We start from the raw sequence: 17,698 nt of genomic DNA, 5'->3' as shown, positions 1-17,698 counted from the left end.
GAGAATTCCTTACCTGGAGAATAAACTTGCAGATCAATGACAAGTGTAATAGTCACCCAGTAGGTTAGAGTATGGCAGAAGGTTAAGACATGGCTTCACTTATTTTTTTCTTTTCTTTTCTTTTCTTTTCTTTTCTTTTCTTTTCTTTTCCTCTTTTCTTTTCTTCCCTTCCTGTTGTCTCTTTCTTTCTTTCTTTCTTTCTTTCTTTCTTTCTTTCTTTCTTTCTTTCTTTCTTTCTTTCTTTCTTTCTTTCTTTCTTTCCTTTTCTTTCTTTCTTTCTTTTTCTTTTCTTTTCTTCTTTCTTTCTTTCTTTCTTTCATTCATTCATTTCATTCATTCATTCATTCTTTTTCCCCTGCTTCCTTCCTTCCTTTCTTCATAATCTCTGTGCCCAGTTTGGGTCTCGAATTCATGACCCCAAGATCAAGAGTCACATGCTCCACTGACTGAGCCAGCCAGATACCACCTTCCCACTTTTTAAGTGATCTAAGACATGGCTACTTTCAAACAGCTTTCCACAAATCCTCCTTACCTTAGCTATCACCACCACCACCACCACCCCCCCACATATACCCGTCCTCTCTCAGTCCCTGTCCCAGCCCCAGAGGTACCTGAGTCTTTTCAGACTTTGCAGCAAATGTGGTCTGGTTCTTTACTATCCCTGTCAACCAGCTCTGTTAAACTCCAGCTTCCTCACAGTGGCCGAGTGAGTTATCCCTTATCTGTAAGTATTCCAAGCTTCTAAAAATGTGTTGCTTTTATCTCCTTTCCTATTCATCCCATTCTCGTGATAATTTTAGAAGGGTTTTGGGAAGAGCAAAATTAGACTCATGTGTTAAATTTGACATCTTTAGCCAGAAGCCTAAAATATATGCTGAAGCTACAGTAGCTGGCACTTGCACAACCATCTCACAGATGGACAGAATAGAATAAAGATTCCAGAAACTGACCCAATAGATGAAGAGTCACCAATACATGATAACAGGTCAATTGACTATCTGCTGAAAAAAATAAAATTAGCCTTTCCTCACCCCATATATGGAATCCAATTCTAGTTGGATTAAAGACCTAAACCTATATATAAGTTGTAAGAAAATAGGATATTTTCATATCCTGGGTTGAGGAAGATCTTCCTAAGCAGGTAGGAATAGAAGAAGGCTTAAAGGAGGATCAATTAACTACATAAAAGTTTAAAACTTCCATACGACAAAAGACTGTTTAAAAAAAAAGAAACAGCTAAAAAACAAACCTGGATAGGGAACATATTGCCACATGTGTAGTTGGTTACCATGCCTCTTCTGTTTAGAACTTTGCAAATCAGGAAGAAAGTGACTTTTAAAACCTATCAATAAATAAGGAAAGAACATGAGTGGTTGATAAGCATTTGAAAAGGTGCCATATCATCCTCACTGCTGATCAGGAAAATGTGAACTAAAACAAAAAGAATACTATACATGAATGGTTCATAATGTATGGTCTCTAGACCAACAGCATCAGCACCACCTGGGAACTTGGAGACCTCCTGAAAAAACTGCGAGTGGGGCCCATCCACCTGTGATTTAGCAAGCCAGGCAGGTGATTCCGTGTAGCCAGGAGAATGAATGAATGACATCCAGTGTCATGCTTGAATCTCACCGTGCTGAGTGAAAGAAACCAAACACAATTGTACACACTGGAGGATTCCATGTATATAAAGTTCAAAAACAAGCAACACTAATCTAGAGCGATAGGAATTAGGACGATTGTTACCCTTAGAAGAGAGGAGGAGTAACTAGAAGTGAAGATGGAGCTTCACTGGTCATGTTCTGTTTCTTGCTGGGATGGTGATTATATAAGTTTGTTCAGTTTGTGAAAATTCATTGAGTTGTTGTCCACCACAGATTTGTACACTTTCTACTTTCTCTATGTTATAATTCAGTAAAGCATGAGATCTCTCCTTTTTTTTTTTTTAAGATTTTATTTTTAAGTAATCTCTATGCTCAGTATGGGGCACAAACTCACCACCCCAAGATCAAGAGTCACATGCTCTACCAACCGAGCCAGCCAGGTGCCCTGAGATCTCTTTTTTTTAAATTGGGTTTTAAATCATTTAAGACATAGGAACTCAGGGTCAAAGGGAAAGGCATGCGTTAGTACAATTAGTACAAACCTTTGATGAGTAATTTGGCAGTACCTCTAACATTCAAAATAGCCTAGAGGGACACCACGGTGGCTCAGTGGTTGAGCATCTACCTTCGGTTCAAGCCGTGATCCCAGGGTCCTGGGATGGAGTCCCACATCGGGCTCCCTGCAGAGAATCTGCTTTTTCCTCTATGTCTCTGCCTCTTTCTCTGTGTCTCTCATGAATAAATAAATAAAATCTTTAAAAATAGCCTAGAAAAAAAATAGAATAAAAATTAAAATAGCCAAGAAATTCCACTTCTCAGAACCCATCTTGGAATTCAGGTATATAAGAACGTTCCCTGGGTATTTTTATACAAACATAAAGGAGACAACTTAAATTTCTCTCAATCGGGAACTGGTTACATGAATTATAGAAAACTGGGCAACTGTTAAAGTTGCCATAGGTTTGTATACAGTAGCATGAAAGAAGGTCCCCTGTGGTATTATTCACAGAGAGAAGCAAGTCATAAGCACCGTGTACAGTGTGATCCATATTTTCAATAGAAAGAAAAGGATATACAGGTGGTAGTTATAGAAGCAAAGGAAAGAAGTTAAGAAAGGTAGATTTACAATTTTTATATTGGTTTCTCTCGAGCATTTATAACTAGTGGATGGGGGTGGGGGTTGTTGCTTCTTTGTATATTTTATATATACCTTATATATTTCTGTCACTGCTTTTACCTACATTGATCACTTTGGAAATTTTTTTTAAGTCTTAGTTTTACCACTTAAAAAAGTCTTCACCTAAAAATTCTCATCAGTGAAAAAAACAAACAGTACTTTCGTAGCCTAAGCAAATAAAGATCTAGAGTTTGTCTTGAGCAAATAAAGATCTAGAGCTTGTTTTAAACACACACCCAGCAGGAGATGACTAACATTTTTGTAGAGTGATTTTCATCAGTATTGGCTATAGTGAGAGACAAAAGGCTTGTTTCTTATTTCTGTTACCTAGGAAATTCGCTTGGGTAGAATTCTTTTCTTGACAGGGGCATTCTTTTAACTGTGTTTGCTAGTGAGGTCATGGGTCAGGTATTCCTGCTCTTTGAGAGATGGCTCAGTGAACAATATTGTCCCTGTGTGTAAAAGATGACCACTGCTAGCACATTAAACAAAGCATCTCTGGGCAGTGGACCCTGCTTGCTTTAATAGTGAAAAACATTTTCACATTCAGAACCAAGAGCTGTTAGCTGAGCCTGTCTAGCTGGACGCAAGCTTGAGCTGGAGACTCTTACATTCCCCCGGGGAGACAACCTAACCCTGTATGCCATGCTTCTTCACAGTTATGTTTCCTCTGTGCATCATCAACGAAGAGTCGTTCTGCCCCTTTCAGTTTGAACCAAGAACCCTGTGATGTTATTTCCGACCCCACCATTTTGGATTACTTCCACTACCAGTCCCACTGATCCAATGCGTGTCACTTATATGTGTCTAGATTACTTGTCAGTTATGATGGATTCAGGCCCAAAACCCCATTACTGTGAGGCTTAGCACTTTCTGGAAATCTATCCCATTTTGCACATCTTCACTTTTGATAAATTCTGCTGCCACGAATGTCAGCAGAAAAACACATCTCCATTAAGCATTTTTTTGGCATTCATATACAATATCAAATAGATAAAAAGAACAGCAACTTTCAACTCTAAAGATGGGAAATAGCAACATTTAGTCTTGTTTTGTACTCCCCAGCACAGCATCCAAACCGTAGCAGAGAGGTGAGCTTCTCCTGGTGAGCAGTGTAAAATGTCCCTTGGAAACCTGTCTGAGGGCTTCATGGTCTCACAGTCTTCCCTCTCTTTTTTTTTTTTTTTTTTTTAAGATTTTAGTTAGTTATTCATGAGAGATACAGAGAGAGAGGCAGAGACCTAGGCAGAAGAAGAAGCAGGCTCCCTGCAGGGAGCCTGATGTGGGACTCAATCCCAGGACCCTGGGATCACACCCTGAGCCGAAGGCAGATGCTCAACCACTGAGTCACCCAGGTGCCCCCCACAGTCTTCCTTCATAAAGAGAGGCCTGCACTCTCGTTCCCAAAACATCCATTCCTAATTCCTAACCAACAGTCCTCAGGTGACTGGCTGGCTTGAAAGCTGAGGTCAGGAACTGCAGTGAAGATCAGCCCCTTACCTTCTTCCTATTTCACTGTTCCAGGTGAAGAAGTGACAGCCCACCATACACGTTGTACATCTTTCCCGAGACTGCATATCTTTCCACTTTATCCTAGCCTCTTCAATATGTTCAAGCCCTGACTACTTCAGAAGCATGTCTGGAATTCCCTCATTGCCCAATATTTGCTGCCACCATCTTGATCTTCTATATGTCATCTTCTCCCACTGGGACCATTGTGACAGTCTGTGAGCTTGGCTCCGCGCACACACACGCCTCTACCCGCCCCCCATGTGCCTATTCTCCCCAAGCAGCCAGAGTGATATGGTAACCAAATTAATATGCGTTCACTCCTTAATGAGACATGGATGGAAACCACACCAGGGGGATTGTCACACAAAGGAAATTTTATATGCAGCAAATAAGGAGATCATGGGGAATCATTTCCAAAGCTGTGACTCCCTGAGCAAGAGTGAAGGGGTTCCTTCTTTTTAGGGTTAGGATGAGCATTTAGATAGGGGAGCCTCATCATTGCACATAGAGGGGGTATAAGGCTGCACATGCCCCTTAAGAAAACATGCCTAGACATACATTGTATGTTATGTATTGGAGATGGGGTGGAGATTTATTATAATAATGAGGTAAAGGTAACAGTCAGTCATTCCCTGGTTCGCTCCATAGTCTATCTGCAGAAGGCATGAGTGGGGGTTAAGTTCAAACTGATCTGGGGCGTCTGGGCCACCAGAGCTCTTTGTCCAGGTAGTTGTTGTTGCTTGAGGAGTAGTTTCAGTTTTCATCATGGGAGGTTATGCCCACCAAGTCTTTTGCCTGAGTTAAGAGATAAGCTAGAAAGAAGAGCTTAAGGAAAAATGTGGGACAAAGGTCTGTGTGTATAAGTAGGTGAGTAGTAAAGGTCAGGTCTTGGGGTCTAGCTGGTGACAGTGTTAAAAACTTACCTGGTCCTATCACTGTCTTTTTTTTTTTTTTTTAAGATTTTATTTATTATTCATGAGAGACACAGAGAGAAGGAGGCAGAGACATAGGCAGAGGGAGAAGCAGGCTCCATGCAGGGAGCCAGATGTGGGACTTGATCCCAGGACCCCAGGATCACACCCTGAGCCAAAGGCTCAACCGCTAAGCCACCCAGGCGTCCCACACTGTCTTGCTCAAACTCTGTCACTGCCCTTAAGAGAAGGTATAGAATTCTTAGGCTACCTCGGGTCATATAATCTGACCTACCCCAACCTCCCAACATTTTGCAGCAATGTCCTAACTTAGTATACCTTCTTATAGGTTCTAGAAGGCAGCAAAGCCCTTTCCCTGCTCTGGACCTTTGTGCATCCTGTCTTCCTGCTAGTTTCTCTCACCAGCTCTTACTGGGTCTTTGGGGTATTCTTCAGTATGGCCTTCCCTGACACTCCCCATACCTGCAACAAGGTTACATCTGTCTATTATACACCCATACTACACCCTTCATTTTCCTTCATAGCATTTTTTGAGATTACAATTATTCGAATATTTGCCCCCACTAGACTTTTAAGCTATGTACAGTAGGATCTGTTCAATGTGTGCCCCATCCATCCTTGGGGCCTGATAGCAAGAAGTTTGGCAGTATTTAGTACTCTCAGGCATTAAACAAATGAGTAAAAACAACCTTCCTAGATTCATGATTAAAATTCTTCTAGTATTCTATTCCCTATACCACTGAGAAAGCTAAAACAGAAATAAAATCATTTGTTCTGAGTCACCCAGCAATCCACAGCTGGTAGCCAGAGCCTACCTTGGACCACTGATGCATCTCCTGGGGGTGGTTTGGATACTAATTTTGACATGATTTAGGAGTAAAGTCCTGGTCCCTGGAAGGTGCTGGAATGCGAGATGCATACTTTGCTCTGGCCTTCTTTTGTTCAGGACTAAAGGCGCCTACAGCTGGATCAGTTTCTTTTCCCTTGATGAAATCTTTCTCTAGTCAATTGGTGACATTGATTTGGCTTTGGTCTTATTTATCAGCCTAGGGTCTTGGATGGGTCTTGCTGGAATAAATACACAATTTATATTAAAATGGTGAATGCAAAAAAATAATAAAATAAATTTTAAAATGGTGAATGCCGGTGTCTGCCCTGGGCCCTTGCTTGTTCTCCTTTTTGAAAGCTCTCTCAGGCCACATGTTATTTGTCATCTGCAGGGGGAAGTGGGGAGCAGCAGTGGCAGGTGGGGAATCCTCAGAGATTCATCCCTTAAGAGCAGATCAGTTCCAAGGACCACTTCAAGTGGACCTACAGTCTTGTTCCTTGACAAGTATCAGCCTGTGAGCAAATTCCGACCACAGATGTGTGTACTTTGTCCTCTATTGGTATTTTATTTTATTTAAGATTTTATTTATTCATGAGAGACACAGAGAGAGAGGCAGAGACACAGGCAGAGGGAGAAGCAAGCTCCATACAGGGAGCCCGATGCAGGACTCGATCCGGGGTCTCCAGGATCACGCCCTGGGCTGAAGGTGGCACTAAACCACTGAGCCACCCGGGCTGCCCCCCACTGGGATTTTAAAAATCATTACTAGTGCTAACATTTAAAAATCAAGATTATCGTGTACAAACTTGACTTTCTGTGTTTTCTTGAGGGGAAAAAGAATAAAAGGAAGTATCTAGCAAAATTGGCACACAACAGGGGAGCTAGCTGGCCCAATCAGTGGAGTGAACAACTCTTAATCTTGGGGTCATTAGTTTGAGCCCCATGTTGAGGGGTAGAGTTTACTTAAAAAAAACTTTGGTCCACAACAGTTAGCTGGGGCTGAGTAGAGACTGTCCCTTACAATAGACATAGTTTTTCTTGTTTTCTGGTCTCTGTTCAGCCTGCCGTATTCGTCTACTGTACCTTCATGGCATTTGTGAGTTTGCAAGCCCTGTTTTGCATTTGTAAGTCATGTGTATGTGTAAATATGAACAAAAGCTGTAATTGACACTCTGTATCATAATTTTTTTCTCTCTCTCCCTGCTTCCTTCTTTACTTTCTCCTTGTGTCTCCCATTCTTTGCACCGCTTCTACCATTTTACAGGTTCTGGGACTGCTGGTGTGGACACTGATTGCTGGAACCGAGTACTTCCGGGTCCCTGCGTTTGGCTGGGTCATGTTCGTAGCTGTATTTTACTGGGTCCTCACTGTCTTCTTCCTCATCATCTACATAACAATGACCTACACCAGGATTCCCCAGGTGCCCTGGACAACAGTGGTAAGGAAGCCAGAGGTTGTCTTCTTGTCCATTGCCCACTAGGTAGGATGGACGTAGTCCTTCTTTCCTTAATTCGGGGTTGTGTCTGCCAGCAAAGCAGGGGATAAAGCCAAGGAGAACTCGACACAGCAGGTAATCTTCACATTATTCCATTGCCTCTAAGGTGTTTTACCAATGAGTATGAAACTGGGCATGTTGGAAGGTCCAGAAATTTCTTTTAGAGAAAATAACAAATCAGTTCTCAGAAGACTGAATGAGGAGAAATTCAGTTCTTCGTTAGTGTCCCATAAACAGCATCACCTGGAAACAGGTACGTCAGGGCGCCAGCCTCGGCAGGTCTCGTGTCCTTCAAATCCCTCCTGGGGCCACGGCCTTAGCCCTTTGCATGCAGAGCTCTTTGATGTTGGGATGCACAATGTGTATAAAGTTAGAATGAAAAATGAAACTGCTGTTAGAATAAATAGGTGTCTTCATATTTGGAAGCAAGTGTGGTACAGGGTGATTGGATTCTTGTCCTGGCTCCAGGCACCATGCTGGGGGCAGGATAAACCCACATTCTGGGATGAAACAGATAAGAAAATGTACCTGTCTGCTCTGCTGCCATAACAAAATATCATATTCTGGGTAGCTTAAATGACAGAAATTGATTTCTCACACTTCTAGAAGCTGGAAGTCTAAAATCAGATGTCAAGGTAGTTGGTCTCTGGTGAGAGCTCTCTTCCTGGCTTGCAGATGCGTGCTATCTTGCCATGGCCCCATGTGGAAGAGAAAGAGAACACAAGCTCTTCTTGTAAGGGAACTAATGCAATTAGTTCCCAGCTTCATGATCTCATCTAACCCTGATTACCTCTCAAACACCTCATCTCCAAGTACCATCACTTTGCTGACTAGGACTTCCACATGTGCACTTTGGGGATTAGAGATTCGGTCCATAACATTCTGCTATTGGCTCCCCCAAATCATTCCCTTCTAGCATGCAAAATACATTCATTCCATCTCAACATCCCCAGAGTCTTAACTCATTTCAGTGTCAACTGAAGTCCAAGATCCAAAGTTTCACTTCACATCTAAATCAAGTATGGTGAGATTGGATGTAGGGTTCATCCTGAGCACAATTCCCCTCTAGCTGTGAGCCTGTGAAGCCAGACACGTTATGTACTTCTAAAATACAGTGGGGAGACAGGATAGATGTTCCCATTCCAAGAGGGAGAAATAGAGAAGAAGGAAGGGGTGACAGGTCCCAGGCAAGCCCAAAACTTACAAGACAAATTCCATTAGATCTTAAGGCTCTAGAATAAGCCTGTTTGGTTCAATGCTCTGCCCTCCAGACCCACTGAGGTGGCATTGTCACCCCTAACCATCCAGGGTGACCTTGCCCCTGAGGTACTAGATTGGGACATCCTGGCTCACAGACACCAGAGAGGCAGCCCAACCCTTTGAAACTGAGGAACCAACCAGCCTGCCCCCCTGGGTCTGATGATCTCTGAATAGGGCTTTGGCTGATTCATTCTTTTTTTTTGGAAGATTGGCACATATTTGCAGCCAAATAACTCATATTTCCAATCTATAGAACCCAAGAAGTTCCACGGCACTCCTTATATTTTGTTGTATCTCCATCCCTTTCCATTCAAGCTGGCAGCATTTCACCGGTATAATCCCTTACCTGTTCCTGGCTTCTGCTGGCACATGATTAGATCTGTGGTTAGCATCCATGATCTCTTTATCAAAAGGTTGTTTGGCTACACCCATATTATTCTCTTCAGATGAAGCTTTTTTTTAAAAGATTGATTGATTGATTGATTGATTGATTTGAATGAGGGTAGGGGGAAGAACAGAGGGAGAGAGAATCTCAAGCAGACTCCTTGCTGAGCACACAGCCCAATGTGGGGCTCCATGCCATGACCCTGAGATCACAACCTGAGCCGAAACCAAGTCAGATGCTCAACCCGCTATGCCATCCAGGTGCGCTAAGCTTTCTTATTTTTTTTCACAATATGGGAAGGCTGAGAATTTTCTAAACCTTCAAGTTCTGCTGCTTTTTTGCTTGATAATCTCTTCTTTAATTTACCTCTGCTTTTGCATTTTACTATAGACAGGAGAAACCAAGCCACTCCTCTAACACTTTACTTTTTTAAAAATCTCATTTAAATTTCCAGTGTTTTGCTTGCAACCTCTATCCTCCACAAAACACTAGAACACAGTCAGCTAAATCCCCTGCCACTTTATGACAAGGATCACCTTTCCTCCAGTTTCTGAAAACATGTTCCCCATTTCCATTTGAGATCTCTCCTCAGTGCCCTTTAACATCCATATTTTTAAAGATTCTGTTTGTAGTTATTTATGCAGTCTCTAAAAAGATGGAAGCTCTGTCTTGAGTTCTCTTTTCTTCCTAAGTCCTCATTGGAATCACCTTCAACATCCATAGTTCTGGTATGCTCCTCAAAACTCTCCAGCCTGTACTCATTATCCAGTTCCAAAGTCACTTTTATACTTTTAGGTATTTGTTATAGCAGCACCCCACTCCTGGTGCCAAAAGCTGTGTGTTCCACTCGATATAAATTCTCTATTAGCGTTCTCTAGAGAAGCATAGGCAATAGGGGGTGTGTGTGTGTGTGTGTGTGTGTGTGTGTGTGTGTGTGTAAAGAGATTTATTAGAAGGAATTGGTCCACATGATGGTAGAAACTGAGAAGTCCCAAGATCTGCTAGCACATTGATGGTGTAGTTCCAGTCTGAGTCCAAAGGCCTGAGAACCAGGGAAACTGATGCTATAAGTTCTAGTCTGAAAACCACCAGGCTTGAGACCCAAGAAGGCCTGATGTTTTGTTTCAAGCCCCAAGGCAGGAAAAAAAAAGACTGATGTCCCAGCTCAAGGCAGTCAGGCAGGAGCAGTTTCCTCTTATTCAGCCTTCCTGTTTTATTCAGGTCTTCAGCTGATTGGATGTGGCCCACCCACATTAGAGAGGGCAGTCTGCTTTAACTCAGTCTGTAGATTCACATGCTGGTGTCATCCAGAAATCCTCATAAACAGATCCAAAATAATGTATGCACTCCAAATATTTGTGCACTTGTGGTCCAGTCAGTTAGCCCATGAAATCAACCCATTATGGTACCCTGTGACACATAGTAAAATGAACTAAAGTGAAGTACAAAGTGTGATGGAAGTTATCATCTTAGCTGGGACAGCTGGGAACTCTTCAGAGAAGAGCCAGCATTTAGTGTCTTGAAGATTGATCTGGCACATCTTAGTTTTAAAATGCTTTGATTTGCATGATCAGAATTTATCATCATGGGGACCTCTGGGTGGCCCAGTGGTTGAGTATCTGCCCTCAGCTCAGGTCATGATCCTGGAGTCCCTAGACCGAGTCCCACATCAGGCTTCCAACAGGGAGCCTGCTTCTCCCTCTGCCTATGTCTCTGCCTCTCTTTCTGTGTCTCTCATGAATGAATGAATGAATGAATGAATGAATGAATAAATAAATAAATAAATAAATAAATAAATAAATAAATAAATAAATAAAATCTAAAAAAAAAAAGGATTTATCATCATGAAATGTATCCCCATTTTATAAACAAGAAAACTGAGGGTTTTTTTTTTAAACTGAGATTTAAATAAAGTTTTAAAACAGTATTTTTAAATAAAATTGAAAATATTAAAATTTTAACATTAAGGACATTAAAAAATTAAAATAATGCTCTAGCTTCAGTTGGTAGAGCATGAGACTTTTTTTTTCCCCTAAGCAATAACATTTAATTTGCTCGTAAATTTGTAATTTGGCAAGGGCTCAACAGGACAGTTTATCGCTACTTCAGTCAGCTGGAAAGGCTTGAAGGTTGGATTGTCCATAGCCCAGTGGCTTGGGTTCCAAAAACTATTTTTTTTAAATTCTTTATTTAAATTAAGTTTAGTTAACATATACTGTATTATTAGTTTCCGGGGTAAAGTTTAGTGATTCATCATTTGCATATAACCCCCAGTGCTCATTCCATCAAGGGGAGCATGAGACTCTTGATCTCAGGGTTGTAAGTTTGAGTCCCATGTTAGGTGTCGAGATTACTTAAAAATAAAATTACAAGTGTTTAAATATTGCTTTTAATGGTGCCCCCCCCCCTCCTTTTTTTTTTAATTAACAGTGCTCCCTTCTGGCACTTCCTAGTTTTAAAATGGCTTTGATTTGCATGATCAGAATTTATCATTATGAAGTGTGTTCCCACTTTATAAATAAGAAAACTGAGATTTAGAGCCTCAGGACTTTCCCCAGATGCCCGCACAGCTGGAATCCATCTCTCTTGACTTCCATCCAGCATTTTTTTTTCTATCTCATTCTGCTCCAGGCACACTTCTGCCTGGAGAGTAAGAACCCAACCAGCAATCAGGAGACCAGGACTTATAGTCAGGAGATCAGGACTTGAAGGCCCCTTAGAATTGCTTAATCCTTTATCTCATCGAGCAAGACCATCAACCTCCACCAGAGAGGTTGCACCTCGTGTGTGGAAAAGACTAGAGAGGTCATGCAAGTGAGTTTGAACTCAGTGGGTGTTGAATTCTCACTACCCAGACACGCTTGTTTGGTATCTTAATCAACTGGGGAATATTCTTCACTTTCTGAAGAAATGAGTTGGCAGCGTACTCTCGGAATTGTTGGGTCTTTTTTTTTTTTTTTTTTAAGATTTTATTTATTGGGCAGCCCGGGTGGCTCAGCGGTTTAGCGCCACCTTCAGCCCAGGGTGTGATCCTGGAGACCCGGGATCGAGTCCCACGTCAGGCTCCCTGCATGGAGCCTGCTTCTCCCTCTGCCTGTGTCTCTGCCTCTCTCTCTGTCTGTCTGTCTGTCTCTCTCTCTCTGTCTCTCATAAATAAATAAAATATTTTAAAAAAAGAACCTTTAAAAAATATTTTATTTATTTATGAGAGACACAGAGAGAGAGGCAGAGACATAGGCAGAGGGAGAAGCAGGCTCCCTGCGGGGAGCCTGATGTGGGACTCTATCCCAGAGCCCCGGGATCATGACTTGAGCTGAAGGCAGACACTCAACCATTCAGCCACTCAGGCATCCCAGAATTGTGAAGTCTTCTGTTGTTTATTTCCCTCCCTAAGGGAATCCAGAAGTCTTGGCTTTTTGTGCGAACTCTTTCACTTTTAAAATATTTATAGCCAAATATTAAAAACTTCTTTTGTTACCAGCAGATGCTACAGGTCAAACATGTCTGACTTTGGATTGAGGGTTTTTTCTTTCCTGTTCTAAGAAGCCCCTTTGCAACCTCTCAAAAGCATTTGTGAGTGGGGTAAGCAGTGTTAACTGGATATCCAAAGTGAAGTCTGGGAAAAGTTTTCATGTGTAACAACTAAGGTCTCAGATCTTTATGACCTGTCCCCAGTAGAACCTCTTGCAGGAACACACTGGTTCAGATGCTGGCCCTCACTGTATGTCCCACACAAATTAGAGCATGGCAGGGATCAGGCCCACCCAGGACTCTGCTGAGGCAGCTGATAGATTCCTGGTGCCAGAATGAACCTTCTAGAATCTTGTTACTGAAAGTGTAGTCCCTGGATTGGTAGCATCACATGGGAGTAAATGAGAAACCGTAGGCCCTGCCCGAGACCTACCGAATCAGAAACTCTATGGAGAGTCTGGCAATCTCTATTATAAGCTTTCCAGATAATTCTTAGGCACCTAAAGTGTAGGAAACAATGTTTTATAGGCCCACATCCCTTGCCTGGAACCTTTAAGCCAGATATGTCTGCAATCAAGATTTTTCCCCCCAATTTAAGAAAGGTAATAAAGGAATCCAGTGCACTTACTACATAAGGTGACACCTCCTCCTGACTCTGGGGGCAACACCATAATCAGACATGGTAATGTTTCTGCAAGAACACATGCATTTTCCTGCTAAGAGGGTTAATAAAGACTACATTGCCTCCATTTTTCAGAGCAGTAGAGAGTCTAAGATTGCAGAGAAGGGATCAGTAGAACAGGCTTTGGTCCACAGGGAACTTGGCCAGGAGACCGCACATGGGACACTACAAAAACCAGAGTCTCATAGTTTTGCCTGTAGCTCTTTGCTTGACAAGGCATGAGCTTTACACTGGAACTAGCTTGACAATAGGCATTTTTCTTAATGCATTCGAGGAGAATATAGGTGCAGAGTTACTATGTCCATCCTTAACATGGAGCAGAAACCACAGCGGGTTCCTGTGAGCACCTTTGAGCTCCTGGGTAATACCATTTACCCAGCGAGGCTGTGATGTGCTTTCTGATGAATCTGATCTGAACTAAAACTTCAAAGCAATATAGTTGTCCTCCTCAGACCACTAAGCACCAGAACCTACAAATGCATTTTCTGAGGATTCATCCTCTGCAACTCATCCCTCCTGGTTGGCTTCATTGCAAGCACTCTGAGCAGTACAGGGCATAGTACCCAGGGCAGAGGGTATGGCCTCCTTCTGTAGACAATAGCAGCCACCATTTTTGAAGTACCTACTGTGTGCCAGAGGTCATGCTGGATCCTTCATCTCTTACCTCATTTCACTTCACACTAACTGCAAAGACGGGATGGATTATTTCCATTTTGCAGGTAAAGAAACTGAGACACTGAGAGGATTTTGATAGGAATGGGATGCAGGTCCCCTGATGCCAACCATAGTCGTCAACCCTGGAGTCTGCTTGGCTCCAGGGTACACAGGTGCCCTGGTTCTAGCCTTCAGGAAATCTCTGAAATGGAAAGAACCTGCGTCCTCTCTACTATGAAGGGATGAGTAATTCTTAGCAGTTAAGTTTGGTAGGTTGTGGATACCAAGAATCTAGTATGGAGGGTCAATAAGAGGGCCAGCTCTATGAGGCTTTTTATCTATGTGTGCCTTTATTTGGGGGGGAAAAGGACATTTTATACAAAAGTGGGATCAAATTTCAGAAAAGAATAGCCTCCCTCCACCTTCTTCTACAAAGGAATGGTTGGAAGCATTTTGTAACACCCTGTATCTGTTCTCTGTTCCCTGTGGCCCAGGGATACTTTGAGAACTGGCATTCTAGTTGCAGGGGCTCAACGGTCTTTCCACTTGGAGAGTCTAGGACTCAGGTCCTATTTCTCTAGAGCAGTACAACCTTGTGTTTCTGTGAAGTTCAGTGCTATTCCAGGGCCCACTGAAGCTTTGTGCTGCCCTCCTTCACTTCTGTAGCCACACAGATCTCTTTATCTTAACCTCTGTAACAATCTCAGCCCCTGGTTTCTTTTCCCTTTTTTCTTTCTTCCCTCCACCTATGTTCACTAGTTTCCCACTCCAGGCATCCCCCAAGACGTACATACTTTGGGAGTCCTAGGAAGATGACGGGAACAAATATGTTCAGCCCTGATGTAGCAGAATGGAAGCTGTGAGAACCTAGCAGGACCCTGAGGGGTGGCGTGCAGGGGAAGGAAGCCCCTCCTCACTTCTCTCCAAGTGAGATAAAGTTTCTCATTTCCTTGGATAAATTGATTGGGCCACACTTAGTATGGGATGGGGCCACATACCCTCAGGGAGTCTTGTCCTCACTCCCTCTCCAGGCCCTTCCCCGACACAGCGGCAGGGACAAGGCCCAGGGCCTGGGTCAGGGTGGTGCTGGCCAGACTGGCCTCTCCAAATGCTCTCTCATTCATCTCTACCTGTGTCGGGGGACTGGACATGCATGGGTGTCCCCAAATACATGTTTAAAGACGCTCATCACAGCGTTTGTAATCTTGGGGAAACTAGGAACATCAAATGCCCATCAATAGGGGAAAAGTTAAAATCTGAGGTATTCGTGTCATGACATGAGATGGGGCCCATCTGTTAGGACTGACATGGAAAATTGTTCTCAGTATCTTTCTCAATGAAGGAAAGAAATCCCAACAGAACCAAAAAAACAAAAAAACAAAAAACAAAAACAAAAAAAAAAACAACTCACCAAATTGGCTAACTATATGGCTGTAGGTTTGTATAAAATTGGGTGTTTGTTTATATCTCAAAGGAAAGGGTTAGGGTGAAAGGAGTAGACTGACTTTTTAACTTGAGATTGTTCTGTCCTGACTGATTTTGTTTGATTACATGAATGTGCATACTTTTTAATTTTTTTCTTAAGCAGTTGAATGTTTCAAATGTAATACATAGCTAATTTATTAAATAAAAATAAGCTTAACTGCTACCAGTAAAAGGCCACAAAATGAAAACTGTCTCCCACTCCTCAGAGGTAACTATGTGTAATTGTTTCAGCATTTTTTAAAAAGGCAGGGAGTCTTTTACTTGGCAAAGAGCAAATGTACAAAGCTCTAGAAGTGATGTGCAATTAAAAAAACAAAACAAAATGTATTTTTAAAAAATGCATGGATGTGTTCCTGGACCAAAAAAAACTCCCACAGCCAACAAATATAATGAATCATCCAGGGAAACCAGAGCTTCCTGGGGACACATTTCTTTCTTTTCTTTTCTTTTTTTTTTTTTTCTCAAATTGATTTATTAGGGGAGAGAGAGAGAGAGAGAGGAGGAGGGGCCAAGGGAGAGGGAAAGAGAAAATCCCAAGCAGACTTCCTGCTGAGTAGGCAGGCCAGTGTGGGACTGGATCCCAGGACACTGAGATCATGACCTGAGCCGAAATCAAAAGTCAGATGCTTAAACAACTGAGCCACCCTGGCACCCTGGCAATGCATTTCAAATGGCAGATGAGCATCGTGGGCACTGACCCTTATCATAAAGGTTAATGTCTGTAACCCAAGATAATGTAAGCCAAGTATGGAGGAGGTAACTGGGATATACAACCCACCTTAGAATGCTAGGACTTGCATCTGGAAAATTCTATATGCCTTTCTTTCTCCTACAAGAAGAAGATACTGTTTCTCCCCTCCCCCCCCCCCCCCATCTATTCACCCATTCCTGTCTCTTTGAATTACTGAGGGAGAGCTGTTAGACCATAGAGTACCTACTTCTGAGAGCCACCCTCTTCCTACCTGTATAAAGCATTGGTTTTCTGAATCAGTTTTGCCCAACCCCACCACTACCTCTCACCCTTGTTCAGATAGGATCAAGTTTTGTACATTTCACAGTATGATTTCCTAGAGTTTAAATATAACTGAAAACCAGATATCTACTTGGATTTACATATCTCTCTTCTTTAAGAATAGAAAAAAATAAAATGAAGCCAGGGGTGAGATTAGTTCCCAAAGGACTCTATTAATATGTATAATCTTCTTTTTATTTTTAAGAACTATCTGCTAGGATTGAGGAGTTCACCTAAATGTCTCTCCCTGCTTAGAGTGGAGGGAATAGAAGACCAGCTGGGCCTGCTTTGGGAAAAGTTCTGGGTCGGGGACAGGTGCTGAAGAACTGTGGCTACTGGGACAATGGTCTGGGCAGATCTCACTGGGGGGCCCTGCTGCCTGTCTTCCTCAGCAAGTCATTAAGGTCACTAAGGGTGAAATCTGTATGAAGCAAGGATCAAGAGCAAATTGAGAGAGAGAGTGGTGGCTGAAGGGACAGCCTGGGTGTGTTGGGGGGCAGGTGAGTGGTGTCTGGGTGTACTGTGGATAAGCTGGTGTGAAACCCTCTCCTCCCCAAGGCACTGATGAGCAGCTTCTCAGAGCTCTCATCTCTGCCCCCTCCAGGTGTCCAGATGCCTCCCTTCTCACACCTGGTATACAGTTCTGACTGGTCCAGAGGTGCCCTGATCTTCCACACTCCCTGACCACTCCATCTGTCTATCTCCCCAGGGTCTGTGCTTTAACGGCAGTGCCTTCATCTTATACCTCTCAGCTGCTGTGGTGGATGCATCTTCTGTCTCCCCCGAGAGGGACAGCCACAACTTCAACAGCTGGGCAGCCTCATCAGTGAGTTAACAAGCCCTTTCACTGCCCCCTACCACACACACACACACACACACACACACACACACACACACGGTCAGGGTCATGGTCTCCTCCTCCCACTGGGGCTGGAGATCCAGGAGGGGGACCAAGTGATCTGTAGAGGCAGGAGAGCATCACCTGCAGTTGTGACACTCTGGCAATTAGCTTGTTGGTTTGAAAGCATGAAAAACTACTGGGGCCTCCTGATGGCTTGAAGCATGCAGAGGTTAAAAGACTCAGCTTGAGTGAAAGGCAAATAGCTGGAACAAAATAACTATGTGAGGAAGAAAAAATATTTGAGGCAGTCTAAGAATAATTCTACTGACTAAAGTTCAAGTGGGGAGACAGTTGTA

The 17,698-nt window shown here is 42.8% G+C and overlaps 1 protein-coding gene across 2 annotated transcripts in view; it reads left to right on the top strand.

Moving 5' to 3' along the window:
- Window positions 1–17,698, top strand: part of CMTM8 (CKLF like MARVEL transmembrane domain containing 8) — a 109,773-nt gene that overhangs the window by 90,372 nt on the left and 1,703 nt on the right. For both annotated transcript variants that reach the window (XM_038570612.1, XM_038570613.1), the window contains 2 exons: window positions 7,322–7,495; window positions 17,211–17,327. In XM_038570612.1, the coding sequence (XP_038426540.1) occupies window positions 7,322–7,495; window positions 17,211–17,327 (291 nt within the window). The remainder of the gene's footprint in view (window positions 1–7,321; window positions 7,496–17,210; window positions 17,328–17,698) is intronic.

The sequence above is a fragment of the Canis lupus genome, chromosome 23 (genome assembly GCF_011100685.1).
Source record: "Canis lupus familiaris isolate Mischka breed German Shepherd chromosome 23, alternate assembly UU_Cfam_GSD_1.0, whole genome shotgun sequence".
NCBI classification, from domain to species: Eukaryota; Metazoa; Chordata; class Mammalia; order Carnivora; family Canidae; genus Canis; species Canis lupus.
This window is presented reverse-complemented; position numbering and strand designations above follow the sequence as displayed.